This window comes from Oncorhynchus tshawytscha, unplaced genomic scaffold (assembly GCF_018296145.1).
Source record: "Oncorhynchus tshawytscha isolate Ot180627B unplaced genomic scaffold, Otsh_v2.0 Un_contig_4803_pilon_pilon, whole genome shotgun sequence".
Taxonomy (NCBI): Eukaryota; Metazoa; Chordata; class Actinopteri; order Salmoniformes; family Salmonidae; genus Oncorhynchus; species Oncorhynchus tshawytscha.
Genome location: NW_024609813.1, coordinates 604455 through 628479, shown reverse-complemented (window position 1 = coordinate 628479; position 24025 = coordinate 604455). Strand labels below are relative to the sequence as shown.

Here is a 24025-nt window from a genome sequence, read left to right as displayed (position 1 = left end):
ATGTGGACACTTGCTCGTCGAACATCTCATCCACTTATTTGAAGGGGTGTCCACGTACTTTTGTGTATACAGCGCATGTTGAATCAAAGGTGTTTTTAATCTGACATGCTTTAGTTTCAGTCACCCCCGGGCTAGTTTCAGTCACCCCAGGGCTAGTTTCAGTCACCCCAGGGCTAGTTTCAGTCACCCTAGGGCTAGTTTCAGTCACCCCGGGCTAGTTTCAGTCACCCCGGGCTAGTTTCAGTCACCCCGGGCTAGTTTCAGTCACCCCGGGCTAGTTTCAGTCACCCCGGGCTAGTTTCAGTCACCCCAGGGCTAGTTTCAGTCACCCCGGGCTATTTTCAGTCACCCCCGGGCTAGTTTCAGTCACCCCAGGGCTAGTTTCAGTCACCCCAGGGCTAGTTTCAGTCACCCCAGGGCTAGTTTCAGTTTTGGAAAGAGACAAACGAAACCAATCGCAACAAGGCATTCCAATAGACATGGAAATTCCAGTTAGACATGAAAATACTACCAACGACTGAACAACAATAAACCTGTTGTTTTCTATGGCAACAGAGACAAATCAAAACGTGTGTGGAGACATAGGCATTTCCTGCTGAAGTAGGCTAATTCAGCTAGCCACGTTGACCGTGTCACTCACTCCTTGGCGTGCACTGTGTTGTTTTGCTAAGTTGCTGTGTTGACGCAGGTTTCAGTCGCTTGCATGCTAAAGACGGAGCCGTGACTCATAGCCCTTGTTTCTGTGGCCAGGTCTGTGTGTGTGTTGATGGGGCCTATTGTGTCTCTGTCTCGCCTCGCACAGTTGTCACCAAACACTCCACACACACACACACACACACACACACATTCTCACAGTGGGTGTGTCGTCCTCGCTGACAGAAAACAAATAAAGCCTGAAAGTCTGTTCCAGAGAACTGACATTTCATATCTGAAAGGAAATCATCTCCCTCTGTCTTTTATCTCTCTCCTTCTCCATTTCTCTTTCTTTCTCTTTCTCTCTCTCTCCTTTAGACCCCCCTCTCTATCGCTCTCGCCTGTCTCTCTCTTTCTCTTTCTCTCTCACCCCTCTATCTATCTCTCTCTCTCTCTCTCTCTCTCTCTACATCCCTATCTCCCTCTCTCTCTCTCTCTCTCTCTCTCTCTCTCTCTCCTCTCTCTCTCTCTCTCCATCTATCTCTCTCCCCTATTTCTCTCTCTCTCCCCTCTTTCTCTCTCTCTCCCTCTCTCTCTCTCGCTCCCTCTCCCTCTCTCTCTCTTTCCTTTTTCTCTATTATCATACAGTACATTGCGTGCAGTGATGTTGTGGTAGAAAAGTTGATGGGTAAACTCTTATCGCCAGTGGCGGTGAGTAAAGCAACACACCCTGTACTTTCAATGTGTAAACTGTCAAGCAAAAGAAACAAGTGTGGAAACCATGTTTACTTACGTCTGCCCTCCACTACACCACTGATGGCGTGGGCTGTGTCTCACCACAAAGCCAGTTTCACATGGGACGACTGTCTCTCTTTTCTTGTTTTTCTCTCCGTTCCGCTGTTTTTGAGGACGGTGCGGTCGGCCCATCAGATCTCTTCTTCTCTTCTTTCTCGTTAATGTAAACATGTGTGCCTGGGCAGGGGCTGAGGACCAGAGGGTGACAGAGAGAGAGACTGATGAGGAGAGGAGGGCTGTGTTCTGTGTTGTGTTCTGTGTCTGCTAGCCCCCAGGCTGGGACTGGATCTCTTCTTTCTTGTCCCACTTCCCCTCTCTCTCCTTTTCTCTCTCCTTTTCTCTCTCCTTTTCTCTCTCCTTTAGACCCCTCTCTCTCCTTTTCTCTCTCCTTTTCTCTCTCCTTTAGACCCCTCTCTCTCTTTCTCTCCCTCCCCTTTTTCCCTCTCTCTCTCTCTCTCCCCTATTCCCTCTCTCTCTCTCTCTCTCTCTTTCCTTCACTCTCTCCCATCTTTCCCTCTCTCTCCCTCCCTCTCTGTCCCTCTCTTTCTCCGTCCCCTCTCCCTCCCCCTTCAGTCTGTCTGTCTGGTTGCCAGATGTGGAACCATTCACCATACTTGGCAACCCCAAAATTCCACCAACCCACCGTGGCGATACGATACAGGCGATCCAGCTCAGGCCCACTTACACCACTTACACTACTTGAAGTAGAGTAGGCTAACACCGTGGGGGCATTTAGAACTACTTAGGTTAAACGTTTTCGGCTTTTAAATGAAGCTTTTAAGAGGGTTTTTTTCCCGGAGTGTGTCGTAATGTCATGACCCATATCTGGTAAACAGCTTAGTATCAATTTAAAGGGAATGAGGCTTTCATTTTTGTCACCAGATGAACCGGGGGTTCTGTTTTGAGTTGAAGTGGTCAGAATTAGAAACAAAGAGGATGGCGGAGTATGTTTTCCAGAACCAGTCAGACTATGTTCCCTCCTGTACTGGACATTAACTCATGTCTTTCTCCTCCTCTCTTATTCTTTGAACAATGTGGACGTCTCTCTCGGTCTCTGTTCTGAAGTCAAAACAAGCGCGTCAGGCACGGCAGGGTGGGTTCTTCTCCTTCCGGCCAAACATGACGAACCGAGTTGGCCTGGCGAGCGAGGGGAAACATCGCAGCAGTGTTTCTGCTGACCCCTGACCTTTACTAGAACGAACAGGCTTGGTCCAGCGCCAGGCGCAGGCGTGCTGCTCATTCCTCCGCATCCACGGGTCGGTGTGTGTATGTGTGTGTGTGTATTTATGGGCTGTTGTCATTCAAAAAGACATAACGTAAAGCAAGCAAAGCAAAGTGAGAGGGTTAGGGTAGTGGGTTATGTTAAGTAGGACTGATTAGAATGTGGACACGGTGTTCTGAAGGACAGGAGTTGGGTTAGGGTAGTGGGTTATGTTAAGTAGGACTGATTAGAATGTGGACACAGTGTTCTGGAGGACGGGAGTTGGGTTAGGGTAGTGGGTTATGTTAAGTAGGACTGATTAGAATGTGGACACAGTGTTCTGGAGGAAGGGAGTTGGGTTAGGGTAGTGGGTTATGTTAAGTAGGACTGATTAGAATGTGGACACAGTGTTCTGGAGGAAGGGAGTTGGGTTAGGGTAGTGGGTTATGTTAAGTAGGACTGATTAGAATGTGGACACAGTGTTCTGGAGGAAGGGAGTTGGGTTAGGGTAGTGGGTTATGTTAAGTAGGACTGATTAGAATGTGGACACGGTGTTCTGAAGGACAGGAGTTGGGTTAGGGTAGTGGGTTATGTTAAGTAGGACTGATTAGAATGTGGACACAGTGTTCTGGAGGAAGGGAGTTGGGTTAGGGTAGTGGGTTATGTTAAGTAGGACTGATTAGAATGTGGACACAGTGTTCTGGAGGAAGGGAGTTGGGTTAGGGTAGTGGGTTATGTTAAGTAGGACTGATTAGAATGTGGACACAGTGTTCTGAAGGAAGGGAGTTGGGTTAGGGTAGTGGGTTATGTTAAGTAGGACTGATTAGAATGTGGACACGGTGTTCTGAAGGACAGGAGTTGGGTTAGGGTAGTGGGTTATGTTAAGTAGGACTGATTAGAATGTGGACACAGTGTTCTGGAGGACGGGAGTTGGGTTAGGGTAATGGGTTATGTTAAGTAGGACTGATTAGAATGTGGACACAGTGTTCTGGAGGAAGGGAGTTGGGTTAGGGTAGTGGGTTATGTTAAGTAGGACTGATTAGAATGTGGACACAGTGTTCTGGAGGAAGGGAGTTGGGTTAGGGTAGTGGGTTATGTTAAGTAGGACTGATTAGAATGTGGACACAGTGTTCTGGAGGAAGGGAGTTGGGTTAGGGTAGTGGGTTATGTTAAGTAGGACTGATTAGAATGTGGACACGGTGTTCTGAAGGACAGGAGTTGGGTTAGGGTAGTGGGTTATGTTAAGTAGGACTGATTAGAATGTGGACACAGTGTTCTGGAGGAAGGGAGTTGGGTTAGGGTAGTGGGTTATGTTAAGTAGGACTGATTAGAATGTGGACACAGTGTTCTGGAGGAAGGGAGTTGGGTTAGGGTAGTGGGTTATGTTAAGTAGGACTGATTAGAATGTGGACACAGTGTTCTGAAGGAAGGGAGTTGGGTTAGGGTAGTGGGTTATGTTAAGTAGGACTGATTAGAATGTGGACACGGTGTTCTGAAGGACAGGAGTTGGGTTAGGGTAGTGGGTTATGTTAAGTAGGACTGATTAGAATGTGGACACAGTGTTCTGGAGGAAGGGAGTTGGGTTAGGGTAGTGGGTTATGTTAAGTAGGACTGATTAGAATGTGGACACAGTGTTCTGGAGGAAGGGAGTTGGGTTAGGGTAGTGGGTTATGTTAAGTAGGACTGATTAGAATGTGGACACAGTGTTCTGGAGGAAGGGAGTTGGGTTAGGGTAGTGGGTTATGTTAAGTAGGACTGATTAGAATGTGGACACGGTGTTCTGAAGGACAGGAGTTGGGTTAGGGTAGTGGGTTATGTTAAGTAGGACTGATTAGAATGTGGACACGGTGTTCTGAAGGACAGGAGTTGGGTTAGGGTAGTGGGTTATGTTAAGTAGGACTGATTAGAATGTGGACACGGTGTTCTGAAGGACAGGAGTTGGGTTAGGGTAGTGGGTTATGTTAAGTAGGACTGATTAGAATGTGGACACGGTGTTCTGAAGGACAGGAGTTGGGTTAGGGTAGTGGGTTATGTTAAGTAGGACTGATTAGAATGTGGACACGGTGTTCTGGAGGAAGGGAGTTGGGTTAGGGTAGTAGGTTATGTTAAGTAGGACTGATTAGAATGTGGACACAGTGTTCTGGAGGAAGGGAGTTGGGTTAGGGTAGTGGGTTATGTTAAGTAGGACTGATTAGAATGTGGACACGGTGTTCTGGAGGACGGGAGTTGGGGATCGCTTTTCCCAGTGGGTGCTTTGTGTTTGGCATTAAGCCTTTAAGTGTGTGTGTGTGTGTGTGTGTGTGTGTGTGTGTGTGTGTGTGTGTGTGTGTGTGTGTGTGTGTGTGTGTGTGTGTGTGTGTGTGTGTGTGTGAGTGTGTGAGTGTGAGTGAGTGAGTGAGTGAGTGAGTGAGTGAGTGAGTGAGTGAGTGGTGAGTGAGTGAGTGGACGGAAGGGTTTAGTAAAAAAAATCAGAGTAATTCACAAAATGAACCACCCGACTGAGCCCAATCTCGGCAGCCAATGACAGCGGTCAGGTGGCTTCCTCTTGGACGTGACCGTGAATGGGCCGCGCCTCTCGCGGTCACAACAGTCCAGAGAGCCAGCTTTACAGTCTTGTTACTTCAAACCCTTACAATCCACCAGGGCCCAACAGTAGAGGGACTATAGTCTATTCCAGAGACCTACAGCACTGCCTGGAGGCTAATAACCATTTATGGTCTTTATAATCCATATTAGAGCCTTATGTCACAAGCCCTTAGACTCACTATAATGTCAACCATAGATATTTAGACATAGATAGAGATATGTCTCTACGTAGCTATATATATGTATATATATATGTGTTTCTGATGTTAATACAGCCGTGTCTCTATGCTACTATCCCTTGATGTGTTTCCATTCATACGGGTCGTTAGGGGGAAGTGTTCCCAGACCGGTTTGGCCATAGGTAAATATGAGCACCTTATAGTGTGTTCAGATCAACCAGTTCTCTGTCATGTCTGCTGTCTGGATCATCAAAGGTTCCTATTCACAGGAACATAAAAGGGGATACTATTTTCAACCCACCCTGATGAATTGGAATGAGAAATGTGAAGTAGCTCGGTCTCAACATTGTGTATCGGGAACAGAATGAAATGGGCATCCCTTTTCAAGGACACTATTGTGTGTGTGTGTGTGTGTGTCAGCCAGGCAGTCTTGATAAATATTGAGTGACCAGGGTCTGGTTTAATAACAAACAGAAGTACGTAGCAGCAAGCATCATCTACTTTCTAAAATGGGGGGGGGGGATAAAATGAAACATTTATTGGAGAATGACATAGCGGCAAACTCCATCCACCATCTCACCCTAAAATACTTTACTGATGTTTCCCACCCCCTCCGAGCGAGGTCTGTATGAGGTGTCCAAACAGAACTCTGTTTCACTGCTGTTGTGATAAACAGAACCTGGTTTCAGGTCAGATCACTCAGGACAGTTAGGATACTAAAGACCAGGTCTCTGTGCATGTGTGGATCTGGAACTGACTCCAGGTAAATAAACAGTGGTAAATCTCCAGAGGAGGAGTGGAGGAGGGGAATTGGGGACTATGGAGGGGCTACACCTCGTTTTGAAAACATTTTATAGAGCCAAGATGGTCGCCCATTGGCTCGGGTTACGCTCGGATGATGTGTTCGCCAAGCCCTGCCTAGTGCAGCTGAGCACACTGAGCGGATGTTTCCAGCCAGAGGAGAAAGTAGTCTTCCACCACCAGATCGGACTCCAGCCACGGCCCTCGGCCTCCTTCCTGCCCGCTTCCTCTGGCCTCCCCTGGCCTGGGTCCAGCTGCTTCATGTGGGCTGGGGAGTGGGGAGAGTGGGGCAGGTTGGAGGTGGTGGGGTGGAGGCCCCCACCCCTGATCCTCCTCTGAAGACACTTGTTCTCCTGTGGGGTGGAGGGTGAGGAGGGTTTGTTGGTGTTGGCAGCCAGGGTGGGGTAACGTATTAGGGGGGGGACGAGGAGGGGTAGGTGCCCCCTTGGGAGAAATAGGAATGAAAGCACTGGAGCACTTTCACACGGCCCTCGTTCTCAGCTGAATTCCTGTCTGCACCTGCAAGATGTTTTTGCTCAACTATTTTTATAGAAACGCTGTACGTTTTTCTGAAGACCACAATGATTAAACACACTGAAGTGAAAGGTGCCATTCTAATTGAGGTTAGAGGGGAATAACGATGTTTGATGTTGGGGAGAGAAGATGGCTGCTAGTCTAACGGTTCACCTTCTGTTGTCTGGGTCTTATACTGACCTCCTAATGGAGTGGGCTGGGAGGAAGAGGGTCTCTCTTCCTATAAAACACAGGCAACGCCCTGCCGTGAAAAAGAAACAACTAGCTTGGGATAAGTACAAGGACCCTGTGTGTGTGTGTGTGTGTGTGTGTGTGTGTGTGTGTGTGTGTGTGTGTGTGTGTGTGTGTGTGTGTGTGTGTGTGTGTGTGTGTGTGTGTGTGTGTGTGTGTGTGTGTGTGTGTGTGTGTGTGTGTGTGAGTGTGTGTGTGTACATGCGTGTACATGCAGCTGTGTGTGCGTGTTCACAACAGACCCAGGTGTGCTGGGCTCCTCAGCCAGAGAGCTAGCAGCCTGTCTGTGATTAGACTGATTGTAATGGAGGGATGACCTGAGGACAGACTGGAGGCAGTCTGCAGTTAGCACCAGTTTACTGTTCACATGGAGAGAAGCCTGGGGCTGGGGGAGAGGAAGGAAGGAAGCCTAGCTAGGACAAAGAAAGGCTTCATGCATTATCCTAGAAAACAGAAGGCATTTTATTTATTTTTTATTTCACCTCTGTTTAACCAGGTAGGCCAGTTGAGAACAAGTTTTCATTTACAATCTGGCCAAGATAGAGCAAAGCAGTGCAACACAAACAACACAGATTGACACATGGAACAAGCAAACATACAGTCAATAAGACAGTGGAAAAGTCTATATACAAGTCTATATATTTTAAAGCCCCTTTTTGGACAAAATGGGATAAAAGTAGCTATGAAAAGAGTTACACAAACTGACTATAGGAGTAGTATATGATAGGAGTGGTGGATCTGATCCCACTAGGACACAAACTGACTATATGAGTAGTATAGGATAGGAGTGGTGGATCTGATCCCACTAGGACACAAACTGACTATAGGAGTAGTATAGGATAGGAGTGGTGGATCTGATCCCACTAGGACACAAACTGACTATATGAGTAGTATATGATAGGAGTGGTGGATCTGATCCCACTAGGACACAAACTGACTATAGGAGTAGTATAGGATAGGAGTGGAGGATCTGATCCCACTAGGACACAAACAGAGCGGCCATTTTGGTTCTAAAGATGCCTTGGCCGTGTGATGTGCTCTTTGGTTTTGGGGGCGGTCGACTCACGTTACGGCGTCTTTCTGAGAACACCTGTGTGGGTTTTTCTTGGCCAGCGTTGCCATGAGTCTGGCAGGAGGAGATATAGCCTGGAGAGAGTAGAGGAGACAGTAAAGGCACAGGCCCTGTGATATTTAGGTCAGTGTGTCAGGCTGTCAGGCCCTGGATATGTGTAGCCCATGTCGTGACCGGTTTGGGACTGGACATAGATTAGGTCATTTGTAAGCTTACGACCGTAACATACATTAAGGTACGATCTGTACTTAACTGTTGATTAAAACATGCATCCGCCATTTCCTGGTTGCAAAAATTCTATAGGTTGGCCTAATGTCAGTTTATGTGACAAAACAAGCTAGTAGAGTGTAGAGAATCACTGTACCATCTAAACCGCTGTGAAATACATTTTCTATTAACAAAAATATTGTATTTCCAGCTGTTTGAAGCTGCTGTACAAAACCAAAAGGGAAGCCTAGAAATAGTGCACATTGATCAAATGTACCGCTTCTTAGACTTGCTTTCAATGAGAATGACAGATTTATAACTCACATTTCTTAAGTGCATTTTGTCGGGCTCCAAAAAGGTTACATTTTGCAGCTTTAACTGTTGATTAAAACATGCATCAAGATAATATCTCTCCTTAACTGTTGATTAAAACATGCATCAAGATAATATCTCTCCTTAAATGTTGATTAAAACATGCATCAAGATAATATCTCTCCTTAAATGTTGATTAAAACATGCATCAAGATAATATCTCTCCTTAAATGTTGATTAAAACATGCATCAAGATAATATCTCTTCTTAAATGTTGATTAAAACATGCATCAAGATAATATCTCTCCTTAAATGTTGATTAAAACATGCATCAAGATAATATCTCTCCTTAAATGTTGATTAAAACATGCATCAAGATAATATCTCTCCTTAAATGTTGATTAAAACATGCATCAAGATAATATCTCTCCTTAAATGTTGATTAAAACATGCATCAAGATAATATCTCTCCTTAAATGTTGATTAAAACATGCATCAAGATAATATCTCTCCTTAACTGTTGATTAAAACATGCATCAAGATAATATCTCTCCTTAACTGTTGATTAAAACATGCATCAAGATAATATCTCTCCTTAAATGTTGATTTCATGTTTTATGGTGGTGGAGTATCATCTCTAGCATATTGCCTGAGCATCGTTCATTCATCTCTCCATCCCTCCATCATCTCTTCATCCCTGGCTGGTCATAAATGGTCAGCTTGTATTCCTGCACCACCTCTCCTCCTCTCCTCCCCCCATTGTGAGACCAAAAGGCCCACACATTATTGATGTTTGATTACCCTTTTCAATTTTCAGTTTACAATTAATTTTGGGTGCTCGTTAGCGCAACCGTTTGCTCACGAGTTGACGTAAAAGGCCCCGGCCTCTATCCCAAAATGGCACCCTATCCCCTAGATAGTGCACTACTTTTTCAGAGCACATTGTGCACTATATGGGGAATAGGGTGCCGATTGGGACGTAGCCCATCTCTTTGGCTCTCCTGCTACCAGAGGCAGTGCTCAACACAAGCACATTGTCCTCTCTCTCTCTGTCTCTCTCTCTTTGTCTCTCTCTGTACTATGACATAATGTGACAGAAAGCACACACACACACTGCGGCTGTCGGGAGTTATGCAACCTGCATGGCTGTGTTGTTTGGCCAGGCCATTAAACCTGCAGAAGGAGTGTGTGTGTGTGTGTGTGTGTGTGTGTGTGTGTGCGTGTGCGTGCGTGCGTGCGTGCGACCTGTGCTCGACCCTTGCCGCTCTCTCAACACACTCAGTCCACAAACTTGAGTGTGTGGGAGCGTGTGTGTGGGGATGTATGGAGAATAGAAAGTGGATGTATGGTTGTGTGTGTGTGTGTGTGTGTGTGTGTGTGTGTGTGTGTGTGTGTGTGTGTGTGTGTGTGTGTGTGTGTGTGTGTGTGTGTGTGTGTGTGTGTGTGTGTGTAAGAGCAGTTGGGGAAGCTGGGTGTTATAGAGTGTAGGACGTTCACCGTACAACGTAGAGAAAAACGGGGCAATTCAAGAGGGTTTCTACAAAATGAACGTCAAACACTAGATTTCTTTGCCCTATGTCATTATACATTACATATAATTAATCATTAGATTGTTCTCTACAATATTAAAACCTTAATATACTTGTTCTTGCCAGTGTTGATGAAGTAAGAGCGTTAATTTGCTGGGACAGTTGCTAGTTTAGACTGCTCCACTCTTGGTTGTAGCTCTTCCATATTTGGTGTTGTGGGGTGGTACCATTTGTTGGTGTTGCCGCTGGTTGGACCAATCAAAATCAACTTGATATCCTTGGCTTTCATTGTCTATATTGGCGATCAATCTATGTTGACAGGGGACGTTTCTATGGCAATTTAAAGGGAAATACTCTTTGTAAATAAATATATATTTAGTCCCTATTTAGTTTTGTATTCAGCAGAATTCATGTAGAAAAAGCCCATGTTTTCACTCCCGAACCTGCAGCCACTAGTTAGCTTGTCAGTTGACGATGGATGTTGGCGCCGTTCTGCCCTGGAGAAGCGCCACAGAGTTCTATGGAGCAGTGACCCCTTGTTGATCATGCCTGTGCTGACATTCCCTTCACCGTAAACATGCTACATTCTCAGAGTGAATCGTCTGTAACGTTGGAACCACATATGGTAGAGACATGGGGTTTGGACTATTGTTATTCGGCCGGAATGAACATATTTGTATAAACTTTGAATGAATTCATTATTTTATGGGTGAACACCCTATAGAGTGCTGACGTAATATGCGACTTTGCCCTTTGTCATGCATATAGGAAGGGTTTGCATTGCAAATGCGCTAGGATGTCATTTCTCCGTCCCTGATTTGACAGTGGCCTGCAACCAGGATGTGTATGCTCCCAGCATGTTTCACTTTGACCCCACCCCCACCCCCACCACACCCCACCTGATAAGCATTGTGGTTGAGTTCCAGAGGAAAGTATGACACTGAAAACCAACAAAACAGTCACGTGATTAGGATCGCTCTCTAGCGAACCTCTTGCCATCTACTCTCCCTCCCCCATCTCCTCTCAGTCTCTGCGTGCATTTGTGCTCCTCTGTGTTTCTACCACACAGATGACTTCAAACGGATCTCTCTAGTTCACCTGTGTTGACCCTGCAGTGTAGGAGCCTTTCCTGTACATGTTGCTGACTCAACTCACTCCCTCACCACTCTCCACCTCTGGTTGTTTGTGTTACAGACGTGCCAAACTACGGCTGTATCTTGAGCAGCTGAAGGAGCTGGTTCCTTTGGGTCCGGACAGCACTAGACACACCACACTGAGCCTGCTGAAAAGGGCCAAGATGCACATCAAGGTACCACGACCACACAGAGCCACAACCACAACCAGAGCCACGCTGAATGTTAAATGCGTCCTTCTAGAATTGCCATATCAGGGACGTCAGTGTAGAAGTACAATTACTAGAATGAACATAATATGATGTCACCAAACTTGGTGTCTTTTGGAAGATCATTCTATGGTTTGTAATTCTACGGGCCACAGACATAATCTTATACTGTAATTCCAGAACAACGGAAACTGAAAGTTCTTGAACGTCAAATCACAAAACCACAGGCCTTTGAAAGGCTGTACTGTAATCATAATAAGTCATAATTATGCCACTGGGCCCAGTCGCACTCCAGAGGTGAATAAATTACTGCATCAGAGCTTTTCCTTTTCCTTTTAAAGGACCCCAGAGAGTTACCCACTAGCAGACAGACAGACAGACAGACAGGAAGTAGGTCAGGAATGTCTCCCTGTCCTCAGGAAGTACCTCCTGATCCTACCTCAGAGGCTCAGTGCTCAGCTGCTGTTTCCTCAGAGTCTCCCTGCACCGCCAAGCACTTACTCTCTCTCTCTCTACATCTTTCTTTGTAAGTCTCTTTCTCTCTCTGTCTCTCTCTCCCTCTCTGTCTCTCTCTCTCGCTCTCCCTCTCTCTCTCTCTCTCTCTTGCTCTCTCTCTCTCTACATCTTTCTTTTTAAGTCTCTCTCTCTCTCTCTCTCTCTCTCTCTCTCTCTCTCTCGCTCTCCTAAAATAAGAAAACATACTCTAATCTTTCAATCAGAGCCGTTAAGCTTTAAAAAAATGGCAAGCGTGCAAAAAGTAGCATTCCCATCCCCTAGACCAGGGAAGAAAAAAAGCCCCCTTGCTCATTACAAATGATAAGTCAACAAAGAGAAACCTTTAGAACATCGAGAAAAAAATTCTGGAGTCAGATGGGGATGATTTTCAGATATGAGGTCGAACGTTATAATTGGATTTGGGGTTGGCTTTGGCTCAGCCCCCTCTACAGTTCATTACTTGTTGCAGCTCATGTACACCAAGTGACAACCCACTGGGCAAAAACAGATTGAATCAACGTTGTTTCAATGTCCTTTCAACCAAAAAATGGTGATGACATTGAATCAGCGTGGGAAACTGACTGGATTTGAAAAAAGTAGTCAACCTAAAGGAATTTAGTCTTTTTCACTCAACTTCTAACCTAAATGCAATGACATGGGGACACTTTTGTTGATTTTGCGTTAGTTGACCACTCAGACAAATGGAAACCAAAACTAGATGTTGAAATGGTGGAGGGAAGCTTAATACGGTCGGTAAACAGGACCGCAGAAGGACCGTTTACGAAGGGAAGTGGATACTCTTTTTTGAACCGCTACAAAACCGCAAGCACTACAACATTGTTTACTTCCTGCATTAAAGCTACAATCTGAAGTGACAGCGGACTGAGTCTTAAAGAATAGAACTTCATCGGTGAATTTGGGAACGGTTGCATTTCTCTAACCAGGTCCCTCAACTTTCTACCAAACCAAGTGGCAGGACTGTACTTTAGTTGCCAAACGAATTCCAGTGTGTGGCTTTACCGTTGCGATGCAGGAGACTTCAGATGGTTACAGTCTAGTTCTCCACAGCTGCTGCACGGACTGTGTGGGTGAGAGCGTGTGGTTGGTGGAAAAACCCTCATTTAACTCTTCACATCCTGTTTACGATACATAGGCCTGTCCTCTGGTGTGCTGGTGCTATAATATCTACGGTTTTAGTTTGGTTAGTAGGAATCTCTAAAAGCACAGGATTACAGCGCTTTGGTTCGTTGTCTTGTTCTTCCTCTGTTTAAAAATCCCTTGGTTGGAATTGTGTCGCAATCTGGGTAATGTGTGAGTAATATCTGCCGTTGGGTCAGCTGAAGTCATGTTGTTGCTATGGTTTCACTTCCTTATAATAATCACTAATGTGAGAGCATGCACGTGTGTGCTTATTGCTCAACCTCCAAACAGCTGAGTTTAAGCTATCAGAATTCTCAAAATACACTGAAATACACTTAAAATTCTCAAAATACACTGACTAAAATACACACCCGTGCATTTAACCCAGGTATTTGAAAACAGTATTTGAAATAAGTATTTGAAAATACTGTCAAATACAATTTGGTAGACAATTTGTTTTTTTACAGATAACCATTCAAATACTTAAATAAAAGTACTTCTTTTGGGCTGTGTATTTGAAAATACTGAAATACACAGAAAAAGTATTTTAAATACCAGATACTCAAATACACATGTATTTGAACACGCCTGTCAAGTGTAAAATGTGTGTTTGCCCCAATGTCATTATAAATGTGTGTGTGTGTGTGTGTGTGTGTGTGTGTGTGTGTGTGTGTGTGAGTGAGTGTGTGAGAGTGTGTGTGAGTGTGTGAATATAGGAGTTGTGTATGTGTGTGTATGTGTATGTGTGCCCCAATGTCATTCTAAATGTGTGTGTGTGTGTTTCCCCTGTAGAAGCTGGAGGAGGCGGACAGAAAGGCTCTGAACACCAAAGAGCAGCTCCAGAGAGAGCACCGCTACCTCAAACGACGTCTGGAACAGCTGGTGATGCCTGGAGGCGTGGAACGTACCCGAACCGACAGCCTAGGCTCCACCATCTCCACCGACTCAGAGCAAGGTACGCTGGGACACCCGCATGACACACGACATACAAGGTACTCAGAGCAAGGTACGCTGGGACATACGCATGTCACGCGACATACAAGGTACTCAGAGCAAGGTACGCTGGGACATAAGCATGACACACACACACGCGGCTCCCTGAAGCCTTTAGTAACCTATGAATGTGGTTTCCATTTATCCTTTGACCCCCCTTTGATTTAACAACTGATGTGGATCAATAGAACCAGATGTGGGGACTCTTTAGGTCAAGTCAATGACCATAAATGAACTAATTAGTGGTCAAGGGGAGGGGAGCAAGAACTGGCAGCACTGCAGCTCTTAAGTAGAACACTCAGTATTTTCTAGCACATAATTAATCTATTCCACAAGATATAGTATGTTACAAACAGCACCAAACATCACCAAACAGCACCAAACAGTACCAAACATCACCAAGCAGCACCAAACAGCACCAAACATCACCAAACAGCACCAAGCAGTACCAAACATCACCAAGCAGTACCAAACAGCACCAAACAGTACCAAACATCACCAAACAGCACCAAACAATACCAAGCAGTACCAAACAGTACCAAGCAGTACCAAGCAGCACCAAACAGCACCAAACAGCACCAAACATCACCAAACAGCACCAAACAGAACCCCTACACACCACTGCATTACCTTAGCCAATGATCTACCAGTTTGCTACAGCAGGAAAATGTGAATTATTATGTGGATTATAATTCATTTATATTTTTGCAGGCGTTTATACATTTTTTGTAAGGGGAAATTTGATCTGAAATTACAAAATTACAAAGCCTTTTTAAACCTCAAATACACCACAAGTATTCTCCTGAAAAAGATAGTACTCCTGCAACAGGGTGATCAAATTAAGATCTTACATCTGTACAGACACACAAATCCCTATACTGTGTATAGCCACTGATCCATACATAATGCAAACAGGTCACCGACCCCATCTGTATATAACCAAGCCAAGTTATACAGACCAATTCTCTATATTGTTCGCAGCTTTGTTAAAGCCACTAACTCGGCTTGAGGGGCCCTGACCTCTTCACTTGATCCGATATAACCGTTCCTTAAAACAGCTGAGTAGTCCACTGAACCACTCCTTATCTAGCAGAAGCACTGATCCACATGTAATGAAGATCAATACTATCCACAGCTTCAGTGCAGGACTCTGCCTGACCTCAAACTCTACTACATAGAGTGGATACTGCCCTGAAGCCTCCAGGCCCTTGATACAACCTAGTTCCCTCTACCATGCTCTAGTCTATTGTGATGCCTCTCCTTCCCTGTCTGTTCTGGACACAGTGTTGACTTGGACTCCTATAATGCTTTTGCCTACACGTCAATCTGTACAGAGCCTGAGAGAACTACAGGCCAGTGTATTGCTCTGTACACACTTGCAAAAACACACACACACACACACACCTGTAAACACACACACACAACGCCCCTCTTGACCCCTGGTGAAGACCACACACTCCTGCTGAGCCCGGCCTGGTTTAGAGGTCACGACCAGGGGTCAAGGTCAAGCTACTCTGCTGTCACTCACAGTATTACTAAACACAGAGGCTGTAGCTAGACTGGAGCCAGGCTGGAGCTAGACTGATGCTAGACTGGAACTAGACTGGAGCCAGGCTGGAGCTAGACTGATGCTAGACTGGAACTAGACTGGAGCCAGGCTGGAGCTAGACTGATGCTAGACTGGAACTAGACTGGAACTAGGTTGGAGCTAGACTGGAGCTAGAGTGGAACTAGACTGGAGCTAGACTGGAACTAGGCTGGAGCTAGACTGGAACTAGACTGGAGCTAGACTGGAACTAGGCTGGAGCTAGACTGGAACTAGACTGGAACTAGACTGGAACTAGACTGGAGCCAGGCTGGAGCTAGACTGATGCTAGACTGGAACTAGACTGGAGCCAGGCTGGAGCTAGACTGATGCTAGACTGGAACTAGACTGGAACTAGGTTGGAGCTAGACTGGAGCTAGAGTGGAACTAGACTGGAGCTAGACTGGAACTAGGCTGGAGCTAGACTGGAACTAGACTGGAGCTAGACTGGAACTAGGCTGGAGCTAGACTGGAACTAGAGACTGGAACTAGACTGGAACTAGACTGGAACTAGACTGGAACTAGACTGGAACTAGACTGGAACTAGGCTGGAGCTAGACTGGAACTAGACTGGAACTAGGCTGAGCTATAAGGGGCTGGTGCAGTTAAAGATGCCATTTCTGCTCCTTCTGCTTATCCCAAATGAAGTTCATTTAAGTTAATCCCTCAAAGTTTTTGTATGAAACTCTCAAAATGACTGTTTATTGGGCGATAACATGGATGGCTTCTCTCGAATCATATGACCACGTTCCAGACATTTTTTAAAATGGGAACCGAGGTGACCAAGCTCTATGGCTGCGTTTGCACATGCAGTCCAATTCTGATGTTTTCTCACTAGTTGGTCTTTTGACCAATCAGATCAGCTCTGAAAAATATATGATGTGAAAAAATCTGATTTGATTTGTCAACATACCAATTAGTGGAAGAAATGTATACAGTATCTCTCCTACTTGGCTCCTGGAGGCCCCTGGGTAGGAGACGGGTGTTGTTGTTTACTGGTCATGAGGGTGGTAAACACGTGGGGGATGTTTATCAGTAGGGGGAGGGATTACTGGAGGTAGTACAGAGACCTGCCTGTTATACAAAGTTAATGGCCGTCTAAATCCGGCCCTAATCCGCCCGGCGACACACAGAGAGGGCTCCTCAGTGTACGTGCCCAAAGTTCAACACGAACAAAATACAACAACGCTGTTTTGTACCCCTCTCTCTCTCTGTCTCTCTCACACACTCTCTCTCACACACACACACACACACACACACACACACACACACACACACACACACACACACACACACACACACACACACACACACACACACACACACACCACCATCTCTCTCCCTCCCTCCCTCTCCCTTTCCATCTCTCTCTTTGTTTTTGTTTCTATCTCTCTGAAAGTCCTGTTGTAGTTATTGATTTTATTCCATGAAATGTGGAGAATAACAGTTTGTCTGTCTCCCTCTCTCTCTATGCAGAGGTGGACATTGAAGGCATGGAGTCCCCCCTGGGCGAGGGTGAGCTTGGCGAGGGCGAGGGGGACAGCGTGGACGAGAGCATCAGTGACGACGGCCTCCTGGACGGCGAGGAGGACTACAACCTGCAGAGCAGCTCCAGCGACGCCAGCTACACACAGCATTCCTCCCACAGACTGCAGCCGCACCACTGCTAGGGGCCACCAGGGGGCCCCTGAGGGCCACACCTCCAATCAGCCCTCTATGACCCCAGCCCCGCGTACCCTCCTATTCCCTTCCTACCCCCCCTAACATTGCCCCAGCACGCACCTCCTCCATCCCACGCTACGCGGTCATCAGCCACCCCCCCAGCAAACAGCGGCTGTGGTCTCCCCCTCCCCAATGTCCCCATTGGAGTTTATTCCTTGGAACCAGGAAGTAGACTGTAGATGTTCCTGTCGTGGCTGACTTCTTGACTTTTTCCTGTCCTAACCCCTACACCACACCTTACCTCACCCCTATCCTATCACCCCTTATCCCGCTTATCTTGCCTAACCTGACCCCCAGACCTCCCTCACCTCTACCTGTTGTTGTGGCTGCAGACTCGGATATAGCAGAGCAGTTTGTGGTTTCGTTGGGGACCTCTGTGGTGTGGTGGCAGACAGCTTTGACTTGTCAATGGGAACTCAGCGTGTGTGTTTAACTGTGTGTGTGGCATAGTTGTGTGTGTGTGTGCGTGTGTCTGTGGCATAGTTGTGTGTGCGTGTGTGTGTGTGTGTGTGTGTGTGTGTGCGCGTGTGGTATAGGATAGAGCATTAGCTGGGGACAAACTTCAACTCCGTCATTTGAATGAGGCACAATTTCTGATGGAGAAAAAAAATAATGTTCTATTGGAGTGTTCTATTGGAGTGTTCTATTGGAATATATCTCTTGTTAATCTGCAAACCCCAATCAATGTTAACCAAATTGACTGGACATTAGGGTCAATATTTCTAAGGGCAGCACATTGATATCTCTCCCTCTGGCTGAGTTCCTTAACCACTACTCCACACTACTGAACACGACACTAGAAGTGGGTCTGAAATGGCACCCTATTCCCTATATGGTGCAAGTGTCTGAAATGGCACCCTATTCCCTAAATATTCACACACGGTGCATCCTCAGAATGGAAAACCATACTTGACTTTTCAGTAGCATATTGATGTAGCAATAAAACACGGGAAGATAATGCTTTCTCAAGCATTTAAGTGATTCTGGTGGGTCAATTTTGTCCCAAAATGGCAGCATGGTTGCCCTCTTTTACTAAGTTATAGAGGACAACTGGGCATTTTGGAGGGGAAGACAGTGGATCAGCAAGATCAGGCTAACCATTCTTGTTATTCACTAATAGATCCATTTATTACCCTGCTGTCAGTCTACTCCTAGCTCCAACAGTTCTAGATGTGTGTATGTGTATGCGTGTGTGTGTGTGTGTGTATGTGTGCAGGCGTAAGTGTGTGTGTGTATGTATGCAGGCGTGCATGAGTAAGTGTGTGTGTGTGTGTATGTATGCAGGTGTGCATGCATAAGTGTGTGTGTGTATGTATGCAGGCGTGCATGCGTAAGTGTGTGTGTGTGTGTATGTATGCAGGCGTGCATGCGTAAGGGTGTGTGTGTATGTATGCAGGCGTGCATGCGTAAGGGTGTGTGTGTATGTATGCAGGCGTGCATGCGTAAGTGTGTGTGTGTGTGTGTGTATGTATGCAGGCGTGCATGCGTAAGTGTGTGTGTGTGTGTGTGTGTGTGTATGTATGCAGGCGTGCATGCGTAAGGGTGTGTGTGCACGGTCGGTGCACATTGACAAGTCAAAGCTGTAGAAGTGCATAAGAATAAAAAGCCAGCTCTAATGATCAGCTCTCTGTAGAGGAATAGGTATTGCATCAAAACTAATCATAACAATGCTTTCATTTCTCTTACTCAAAGGTAGATTTGTGTATTTTCTCTGCTATATCTGTTAGCTAGATACTACTTCTGAAGCTTTGGGGACATTGTAAAAGACCAATGTAATGTATTCTTAGAAATGTACAGCACTGTCTCCAAAGCCATGCACACTAGTGTAAAATATTGACGTAAAGAGGCATATCTTTGGCCTTCGGAACATTTACCCGTTTAGGCCTGAGTTTGTCTCGTAATCCTTAGAGCTTGGCATTCCAACACTTCAGACTTGGCAGGTCTGAGACCAAACAAACAACAAACACAAAAAATCACAAAAAGACTTAGAAAAACGTTGCAATGAAAAAAAAAAAAGCTATCGGTCACTGAAAGTGATGCTGTAGTCTATATTTTCTATTCTATTTTCCTAAATGTTCTCGTTTAACGTAAAGACAAAAAAGAAGAGTATATCTATATAAATATATGACAGGCAGACAGACAGAAGGCCAGGCTAGTTGAAGGTAGAGAGAGTGTAGAACAGGGAAGCTAGGAACCTGGTTGCCCCCTTCTCTAGATCTCTCCCCAATGTCATTCTGTGCCTTGGTGACTGTTGTCGTGTGCCCCCCTCCCTCCTCCTCCCTCCATCCCTACTCAGGTCTTGACCCTGCTACACACTCCCCCAGCTCCACCCCCTTGCCCCCCCAGCTCCACCCCTTTTCGGAGTAGATGAACACTTTGTTTTAACCCCTTCCACCCCAAGCCAAATGGTAAATCTGTCTCCTCCTTGAGTGAAGAAGGGGCACGTGAAGAACTGATTTTAGCCCCTTTTGCCTCCATCGAGTACTCCTCAAGGTGTACCCCTGGTGCGGTTGCCAGGTACGCCCTACCCACTTGACGCCTGCCTGCCACGCCGCTTAAAGTCAACACTGACCATACTGGTAACTCCCGATGGCAGCTTCCATTCACTCGCCCTGGCTGGTCATTATTGGGGTTCAATCAGTCAACCTGATTAGGGGTTTAAACTGCTTATTTTGTTGTTGTGGCAGCCATTTTGTTTTAGCTCTGTTTATGAAATGCACTTGTTTTTGAACAGGAAACCATTTGGGTGAGGAGAAGGGAGGAGAAATCCAATCAATGAAGGCAGCTCGTGGTGTTCTCCTCCCTCCCTCCTCCCGGTGGCACCTTCCCTACTACCATAGTTTTACCGTGACCCTGGTGGTCATGGGGCGTCTCGAGACACAGCAATATGACCATCTTGTGCTTTTTAAAGAGGAAGTGGGCGGTTGGTTGGTAGGCAGGCTTGGGTTTTGAAAAAGAAGAAAAAGACAGATTTGTGCTTCGACTCTGTGGTTCATTTTGTGACCAACAATGTTAACATTTCTGTTGATGGATTTTACCTCTGAACTCTCTCCATACACTGAAGGAGGGCGAAAAGAAACTAACCGAGAAAGATCCGTTCTTGAGTTTACATTCATGTCAAGGACCTATGTACACGACTGTTAGGAGCACAGATGTACTACTCTTTCAGTTTGCTTTTGAAATGAACAACTGAGTAAAACTTGTCAAATGAAAACAAAATATTCTCTTGCACAGAACCTCCCATCAGCTAATGTGAGGCAATGATTAAGTAAACGGAAACACACGTGGGCCAGGTATGAGATTTCTCATGTTCAGCGACATCATTTTATATAATGCACATAGCGCACGTTCAGAAAGAGTGAGTGGTTGGAGGGCAGGTGTATTAGCAGAGGAGGATACTGATTCAGATACTGAATGTAGGAGCAAAAGAAGTTGAAAAGACGTTAAGCAGACGTCTTTTTGGTTGAAAAATTAATATTTTGTGTTGAAAATGACTTTTTTTGGTTGAAAAGACGTGGCCTTTTCAAAGTCTTGCGCTCACTAGGTTTCAGGGAATAAGACTGCTGGAGAGTGGTTATGGAATTTCTTTCAATGATGTGCCTTGAAAATAACTTTGTTTTCTTTTAACCAGAGAGATTGTACTTAAAGTGTGACAGAGATTGTCGAGCAAATCACTTGGCGACAGGCATTGAACACTAAATGTGTTGATTTGTGAATGAGTTTGGAAACGCCTGGGGAAAGTATCGGTTGAAAGATGTGTGCTAGACTCTCAACCCTTTCACAATGAAAAAACAACATTATTGCAAAAGTAATCGATGGGGCTGTCCAACAAACTTCCTTTAAACGTCAGAGCGGGGGGTTGACACACTTATCAATCAAGATGTGGTGACTTTTGTCGAGGCCGAGAGGTGGTTGATCCCTGCTTTATAAATCATCTAGTCTGAAATTTATCCAAGTGTGTTTGATTTTTCTTTTCAAAGCACAAAAGCACAGCAAAATGATGATTGAGTCTGTCTGCCAGGTTATTGCTGCCAAGGGAGTCAGCAGGAGGGTGGGAGGGAGAGATTGGGGTGAAATAAGGTTGAGGCTCAGACCAAACAAGTGAAGCCTGTATAGAGGCAAGGGGAAAGTCAACAGACGGACATACACTCAAACCTGGGTTCACATAGTATTGTGACATCTCTGAAAACACTTTAGCTGTGTTTGATTGTGGCTGTCTGCCTGTTTTTAATGGAATGGGCCCAAAAGAGCAAATCCCACCCATTTGGCTGGCAGGCAGACTTAACAAGCAAAGTATTTGGAATCTTCCTATTTGAGCTCAGGTCTGACAGTTACTTTCAGAGACAAATAGAACCCATTCCTGTCCTCTGTCCTCTCCAAGTGCAGCGCTATGAACAAACAATCGAATAATGCCGTAACGAAAACCCGATTCCTGCCAAATAACTAGTCACTTTGATTTTCTTTCCACCCCCTTGCGGACAGTCATCAGACACCTATGGAATCCCATCTTAAATCAGCTTTAATAGCAACATGAAATGTAGATTTTAGTCCCAAGTGTATCATTGTCTCTCTTCTTAATCCCTCTAACCCGTTACTGTCCTTTCTGTTTCTTTCTGTGTGACATTGCTAGAGCACCGTCTGAAGATAGGAATGATTTCTTTCCTCTTTTATGTTATGAGTTCTGCGATCGTTCATCGTTCTCTTGTTGTCGTCTTGTCGAGTTGGCATGAGAGAACTCTTAGTCCCGAGGGTGTTGTGTGTCTCGTTGATAGACAGTTTAGGGGCCTCGGAACTTTGGCCAGAGGGGGGGGCTGGTTGAGATTAGGTTCAGAGGGAGGGAGAGGATGAAGGGGGCTGAGGGAGCTTGGCATCGTAGTCGGGCAAAACACTGAGTAGGGAGAGTTCTGTGCCAGAGACCTGTGAATATGTTCCTTTAATAGCAGATGTTGTAATATGCTTTCAAAAGATGTGCTATATTATATAAATTCCTATGTATGGATACATGAGTTTACCTGGTGCTGGATAACATTTTGGCACACACTTGAAGGTATTACGGTGTATTCTTTAATTGTAATATAATTAAAAAAATGTTTTTTACACAAGGTTGTCGCAGCCTCCTTATTTGCATGATTTAAATATATTTGTGTTTTAATATTTATAGTGGTTCTGAGAAGGTCTAGCTACCGTCCAGGCCAAAGGAGGCTGCTGAGGGGAGGACGGCTCAAAAGGGGTGGAATAGAGCGAATGGAATGGCATCAAACATGTATTTGCTACCATTCCACCTGTTCCGTTCCAGCCCATTACCACGAGCCCCCTCCTCCCAAATGAAGGGTCCACCAACCACCTGTGGTCTAGGCCAGCCGTTAAAAAGATTTGATGTAGTTCTAACAGCCGCACACCTGAAAGTAGTCAACTAATCATCAAGCTGCTGTTAATTTGAATCAGGTGTGCTGGTGTTACACCATCATTATGGAACGACTGGGGTGCAACGAGGATTGGGTTGAGGAAGGCTTGTCCAGGCTGTTGTAAGTACTTGATTCAATGGGATTTCAAATGATCCTATTACAATGCAATAACACAGGAAGGTGAAGCGATATATTATGTAAAATAACCTCTAGTCTGGTGGAGACTGGAGAGAATGATAAACACAGGAAGGTGAAGTGATTTATGGAGAAAATGGCCAAACAGTAATATAAAGGTCCAATGCAGCCGTTTTCATCTCAATATCAAATCAGTTCTGGGTAACAATTAAAACCCAGAGTTAAAATCGTCAAAGAAAGAATCGTTTCTTAGCAAAATGCAATAAGTTCAGGCAGTCTTTTCCAACAGCTCTCATGCTAAAAAGGACCATTTCACAGTATTATTCCAACTTATATAAATCCCTGACTGCACTGCCCCTTTAAATAGTTGGCTGAACTTCTACAGGCTTGTTTCAGGCCCCCTGTTGTCAGATTACTGCAATAGCATCACAGCGACTTAGTTCATAAGAATATGACAACCATGGCATTGAACATTACACAATAATATGCAGTAGTTTACAATGCCTGAACCAAAACTAAATGAAATAAGATTGATAAAGTTGTATCCCAAATAACATTAGATCAGATGTTTATTTAAGTGCAGTATTCTTTCATTGTTAAGACTTATGACAATTTCCTCCAGTCTAAAATCACAGCCAAAATGATTTCAAAATCCTAATAGCTAGTTCTACCTTAAAGGAATGCAGCAAAAATATTAAGAGACAGACAAACCAATGTCAGACTAATACATTATTAATGTACAATAAAACAAATTAAATACATCAACTGTCCCTGGTAAATGTCAAGTCAAATTCCTAATTTGATATAGCTTGATATATCCAACAAATCAACTGTAGACCTCACTGACAAATTCAGTCAAACGACGCAGTTGAATGGTAATACAATAATTACTAATCATTTATATTATTTGATAAACTCTCAAACTCCAGCATGCATCCAGTGTTGTGGAATTTATATTATTTCTTCAGCTTGTCTTGGTACCTTCACTGTTATTTGGCATGTCTGATTTGTCACGTTATGCTTTTCAAAACAGGCCTCACTGAGTGCACAAAAGATGTATCCCAGAGCTTACTCAAGTCAGGGTCGTGTTCATTATGGCACACCGTATAAAAACATTTTGCAACAGAA

At 45.0% G+C, this 24025-nt stretch overlaps 1 protein-coding gene across 1 annotated transcript in view; it reads left to right on the top strand.

Annotated features, from left to right (window-relative positions):
• mxd4 (MAX dimerization protein 4) overlaps positions 1–18620 on the top strand; it is a 39055-nt gene extending 20435 nt beyond the window's left edge. The window contains exons 4-6 of the mRNA XM_042318693.1: positions 11275–11389; positions 13850–14012; positions 17112–18620. Of these exons, the coding sequence (XP_042174627.1) occupies positions 11275–11389; positions 13850–14012; positions 17112–17305 (472 nt within the window). The 3' untranslated portion in view covers positions 17306–18620. The remainder of the gene's footprint in view (positions 1–11274; positions 11390–13849; positions 14013–17111) is intronic.
• Positions 18621–24025: the final 5405 nt, after the last annotated feature.